Here is a 6,010-nt window from a genome sequence, read left to right as displayed (position 1 = left end):
CAGACCTCTGTTTCACCGGAACCCATTTTATCCGATGGCTAATGCAATAACATAGTCTCAGGGTCAGTGTCGTAATCGGACCACTCATTCCAGTCAGGGTCAGAATCCCCGAGGGAAGAGCTTATGATATAGTGGAGACTCTAATAAGATGAGGCCCCCGGTGCTGCATTGCGGCCGATGTGGCAGGAATCATTTTGGTATTTGTCGCCAAGGTTCAGACGTATGTTATTCTTGTCGGAAGCCCGGTCACATTATGTGTTTTTGACTAGTAAGGAATGTGGGAAACATGATGCCGCCAACGGGATCTGCATCAACTTCGTCATCCTGACCACGCCCCCATGAGCAAGGCATGCAACCATCGGTAGGAAGAGGAAGAGGTAGGTGGAGCGTCCAACTCGGGTGGACAACAGAACCGCATATATGCATTATCGGGACAACAGAACCTAGAGTCAACTGAGTTGTTGTTGTTGTATGTAATCGGCTTACTTAGTCTTAGAGACTAGGTGTCATCACGATACCTAAGGCGGAATTTTGGGTCGTGACATGACCCTGACGGCACTGATGTATATGTGTGTAAATATATCAATGCTAAAGTCTCTTCCATAGTTAGTAGTGTATATTTTAAATCCTGCACTATCACTTGGAGGCCTTGTTGGCCCAAATTCTTTAATAAAAAAGGTCTAAGCATGGCTGTCAGTTCACACGGGCCTTCGAGTGTCGTGTGCCGGTCGCACCTCCCAAGGTTGGGGTGTGACATGGGTTAGATACCATCACGACTATGTGAATTTTGAGTCGTAACAATAATTTTGGAAAAAAAACTAATGCAAAAGAAGCCTGTCAGTTCTCTAATTCACAGCTTACAATTGAAGAGAAACAACTTTTTTTTTCATTTTTGAACAGGGAGATTTCCTTTATATTTTTTCCAAATGACATGATCATATATCAGGGAAAAATATCCACAGCTAAAGTACTAATTAAGCTTTGATTTTACTTCATTTCCAGCAATCTCACTTGGGGGATGAAAACAAGCCATTGTTTCTACATCTTGAAAGTCAGAAGAGACACAACATAGTGCACTGAGAATTTTAAATAATAATAATAACGTGGCACATCCATTTTGATCTTCCTATAAGAAATAGCTAAAATATTTTCACTTTTAAATACCTAAACTGTCCTCTCGCGCTGCAACAAAGAGCAGCATATATTACACCACTCCTGCATCCTCTCTTTAAACATTTGCAGGCAGCTGCACCATACTCCTCACCCTTGTTGTGTCCGGTACAAACGTTTAAATTGCTTCACAATATTTTATAGGCTGCAACAGAGAATATAAACAAATGAGTCAACAGAAATATGAAACATGGAAAATCAAATAGAACAGGAGAATATTGTTGGATTTTGCATCTGTTACTGCTACTGTTTTCTAGAATAATTAGTTGTTTAGTTTTAGGAGGAGTCTGCTAGAAGATTCAGAATTTTAATTATAGTAAGAGTTTAGTAATTTAGTTGTAGGAGGAGTCTACTATTTTATTTATTTGGCTATTTAAGGCCCTATGATTAATAAAATTTTAGAGACAGTTTTTCAATCCTATTTTCAACCTTCTTGCTGCTTGCATATTTTTTCTAAAATCCATAACAGTGGTATCAGAGCCTCCATTGATCTTGACGGATCTCTGAATTCGCTGAAAAACAACCAATTTCAACCACTTTTAAACCATACGTATTTTTACCCATACCGATTTTTAACCAAATTTTTAACAATGGCAAGCAGCGATCTCTGTTTGAATACCCTACAAACTTTTACTGGTAAAAACTATCAGATTTGGTCAATGAAGATGAAATCTTATCTTAAAGCTTATGATCTATGAGAAGTTGTAATGAAAGACAAACTTATACAACCACTTCCTGCAAATCCTACCCTTGCCCAAATCAAAGCTCATTGAGATGAGAAAACCCAAAAATACAAAGCCAAAACTATAATTTAAAATTCAGTTGCAGATTCAATCTTCTCTAAAATCATTGCATGTGAGACAGCAAAAGAGGCTAGGAAAACACTCAAACAGGAGTATCAAGGAAGTGAACGAGGCAGACAAAATCAGATTTTAAATTTGAAAAGAGATTTTGAATCTCTTAGAATGCAAGATGATGAGACCATCGCTAAGTATTCTGAACGAATTTCTTCAATTGTCAATAAAATCAGGTTACTTGGCGAGGATTTCAAAGATGACAGGATAGTTGAAAAAATTCTTGTGACAATTCCCGAGAGAAGCAAGGAAGAGTATTGGATTTTGCATCTGTTACTGCTACTGTTTTCTAGAATAATTAGTTGTTTAGTTTTAGGAGGAGTCTACTAGAAGATTCAGAATTTTAATTATAGTAAAAGTTTAGTAATTTAGTTGTAGGAGGAGTCTACTACTTTATTTATTTGGCTATTTAAGGCCCTATGATTAATAAAATTTTAGAAATAATTTTTCAATCCTGTTTTCAACCTTCTTGCTACTTGCATATTTTTTCTAAAATCCATAACAAATACATCTTGCACAATACAGCATTTCAATGTCACACATGAATCATTCTGGGGAAGCATAGAGGATATAAATAGACGAGTCGACAGAGATATGAAACATGAGATATCACATAGAACTGGACAATACATCTTGCACCACATTGTATCTCAACCTCCCACATAAATCATTCTTGAGAACCAACAACTACTTGTCGAGGGAACAAAACAAACAGGAAGTACGACTCCTGAGTTTCTACCCTATTTCGAAAAAGGAAAAGAGCACTCTAATACAGCTAGAATGAATGGATTTGGTGAAGCAAACAAAGCTGACTTCTCTGTCATACTATTTCCTTAAACCACCGAAGAATGAGTTGTAATGGTCCCCTCACAAATTTAAACAGAAAACTTTAAATCTTAACCAAATAGATAATTGGTAACATCTATATCCAATCATTGCACGGTTTCAGAAGCTGATTGAACTTAATGTACTGACCACACAGCTTGTCGATGAGAAGCTTATAATTACGTTGTCTCCTCAAGTAGGTAGAATGCACATGCTGAGAATTAGCGACTAAAGGTGACAAGTAACTGTTTGTAAAACCTCCCCCTACTTTAAGGATTCACAAAACAAGTTCCTTGTTCACCCTTGCCCCTGGTCTCATTGGTGACATGCATCATCATCATCATCATCATAAACTATAACTCTATGATGCAAAATAACTTATTATTTACCTTAAATACATTATAAACAATGATTCATTCTCAAAGGGCAAAACTCTGTTACATATTGGGTGAGAATTCGTAGCAATATACTATTTGTTTTTCCTGATATATCAAACTTTAGCAAAGTGAAAAACACTCTTCCTACTCTTGTCAGTTGATCTTCTTGTGAGTATTTGCATCATACTTTCCACTCACTCTGCTACTGAAATAATTAAGAAAAATGGAGGCCAAGTTAACCAAAAAAACATAAAACCAGGTAATCTTATATGCTAATAAGAACCCCATGCAGATAGGCCAACCAGTCTCTAAAATATTGGAAACCCCAAAGAAAATAATTGGCAACTACTAATTGATCCTTAAATTTTGGAAAGTAAGCAAATTAATGAGGTGATTTGGTTTTTGACATATTAAACCAATTTGCATAAGATATGTAGCAGGCAGTAAGGTAGGGCACCTTAGAGAGAATGAAATCATATTCACAAATGTCAAGTACAAAGAGAGCAGATGAGGAAAACTCTGTTATATCCAAATTATGAGTTCTTAGAAAAACGAACATCAGAGCAACCAGAAAACATAGTTACTTCGCCTTCCAGTTTTCATTCACTCAAGAAATAATTATTAGTTAGTTATGTAATCCACCATCTCATATAGTTGTCATTTTGATTCAATTAGTTGGTGTAAGTGAGTATATAATCATCAAACTTCTAAATTAAATAAATAAACAGTGTAAAGTTGTATGAACTGATATCTAGAAAATAATCTAAATAACCTGATAAATCATTAAACAACTACAGTTATAATAGTTTAATGTAACTTACTAACTTAAATTAGAGGTGCTTTAGTTACGGGTTCATGTGAACTAGGTAACTTTTGGCTCAAATCTGGTATATGTGTTAAAATTCACTAAATAAATACTAGTAATGAATTTCGACCCAGCCGTAAATAAAATAGGTTGCAGTAGAATTCCAAACTCAAAGCCGTAATATTCAAATCCCGGATATTTTAGAACTAGTGACAACACCACAATGAAATCTAAAAGATATGAAAATAGATCAAAAGGAAGGCCGTAACAATCATGCGCCAGTAAAAGGGAAAACAAGCGGAAGACATACAAAAGAAATAAGAGCAAGAAGGGAGTCGATCTCCAAGTTGAACAGCTAAACAAACATCATAAGAATTCTTAAAACAATCCTTACGTTGAACATCTTTTCTTGGCGGTTGAGAGGAAGGCGGCATAGGCATAGGGCAGAAAATGGCACGTCCAATCATTGACAAAGTAGAAACAATCCCAGCAAGATACAAAACCATCACCAACCCAAGAATCCATGGCATCATGAAAAACCCAATAAAGAACGTCACAGATCCACAGAGCATCAAAGCCATAGAAATACCCAGAAGCAGGGATGCGAAACCCGCCGGACTAATCTGCTGCATCGGCGGCCTAGCCGGCGCCGGAAACTGGTCGGGAAACTCGAACGGCGCCGTCGTTGGAGATCGGAGAATGTTAAGAATCATTGTGGAAAGATCGTACAGAAGCTTAGATTGTTGATCCTGTTGCCTTCTCATCATGTTGCTGCTAAAGTTTCTGTCTTTTTTTCTTCTTTTTCTTTTTGCCAAAAAGAAGATTAAGAGAAACAAAATAAAAAATATCTTAGAAGGGAAAAAAGGGGGATAATGCAAAAAACGAGGCAAGTGGATAAAATTTCTGAAAGAAGGATGATTTTAATTGATATATATATCCAATCAAAACTTTATGAGAGAGGTTTTGACTGACCAAAAAAGTGAAGACGCGGCGGTGCTGATCCGATCACTAATGATTGATCACATACCCGCCTACCCTTACACCTTATGTATATTAAAAGAAAAACCACTTGAACGACGTGTATTTAATCTTATTTTTGACATAAAAAAATACCAAAAAGAGTTAATAATTTTTAATATACATACATATTGGAAAACTATTTGATTTAGTAATAAATTACAAATTAAAATATACCAAAAGAGCCACCATTATCGCCTAACCTTAAAAAACCTTTGATGAATAAAATCAAAAGACATACCCTCCAATTAACTCTATCTCTATGCATGTAGCAATCATACAATCAAATAAACTTTGGTACATCTCTCTTTTGAAACTTTAATGGCTTCTGCAGATGATGCCGGAACTAGCATTCTTTAATCAACTTTATCTTCTCGGCCTTCAATTATAGCAATACTAATTGTGCCTCAACATAATTGTCTTCTCAACATGTTGATTGCTCTTTTTTTGTAATATTCAAGCCTCGCTTTTTCTATTTAATTGTAAATCTCATGCACAAAATCTTCATCTTCATCATGTACAACTATATAAGTAATAATTATAAATTATTATGTGTTAGAGTTCAAATCTGATTGGTGATTATGAAATGTTAAATTACATAATGAATCCTTCTTTATATAGTGAATGAATTAATGAATTAGGAAATTAAATAATATAAAAGCTAAAATTATTAATGTTCGTAGCTCGATAACATTAAATTGACTTGTACCTGCGATATGAATTTGTCTTGACATCTTTCTGTGATTGAATGATTGTCTTTATTGTAAATCCAGATAGATAATTATAAAAATTAATAATAACAACATTTAAAGAATTATAGATAATAATGAAGGCAAAAATATAAATCAAAATTTTAATGCGATATATCAGCACAAATTGCTTTCATATGAAGAAAAACACTAAAATTATTATTTAGATTGATACACTAACGACAATACTTGTCTCAACAAATACAACTTCAA

General features: G+C 34.9%; 1 protein-coding gene across 2 annotated transcripts; it reads right to left on the bottom strand.

The window, feature by feature from the left end:
• Window positions 1-968: 968 nt before the first annotated feature.
• On the bottom strand, window positions 969-5,050 carry LOC104106787 (uncharacterized). 2 transcript variants are annotated; one of them, XM_070191816.1, is made up of 3 exons: window positions 4,426-5,048; window positions 1,211-1,315; window positions 969-1,164 (listed from the first exon to the last, which is right to left on the bottom strand). In XM_070191816.1, the coding sequence occupies exons 1-2, from the start codon at window positions 4,796-4,798 to the stop codon at window positions 1,299-1,301; spliced, it is 390 nt and encodes a 129-aa protein (XP_070047917.1). In that variant the 5' UTR covers window positions 4,799-5,048; the 3' UTR covers window positions 969-1,164; window positions 1,211-1,298. The 2 variants fall into 2 exon arrangements, with proteins under 2 accessions (XP_070047917.1, XP_009613711.1); XM_009615416.4 differs by lacking the exons at window positions 969-1,164; window positions 1,211-1,315 and adding an exon at window positions 3,214-3,431 and having other exon boundaries at window positions 4,426-5,050.
• Window positions 5,051-6,010: the final 960 nt, after the last annotated feature.

The sequence above is a fragment of the Nicotiana tomentosiformis genome, chromosome 12, assembly GCF_000390325.3.
Source record: "Nicotiana tomentosiformis chromosome 12, ASM39032v3, whole genome shotgun sequence".
Taxonomy (NCBI): domain Eukaryota; kingdom Viridiplantae; phylum Streptophyta; class Magnoliopsida; order Solanales; family Solanaceae; genus Nicotiana; species Nicotiana tomentosiformis.
Note: the sequence above shows the minus strand (reverse complement) of the source record. Positions and strands in the feature narration are given on the sequence as shown.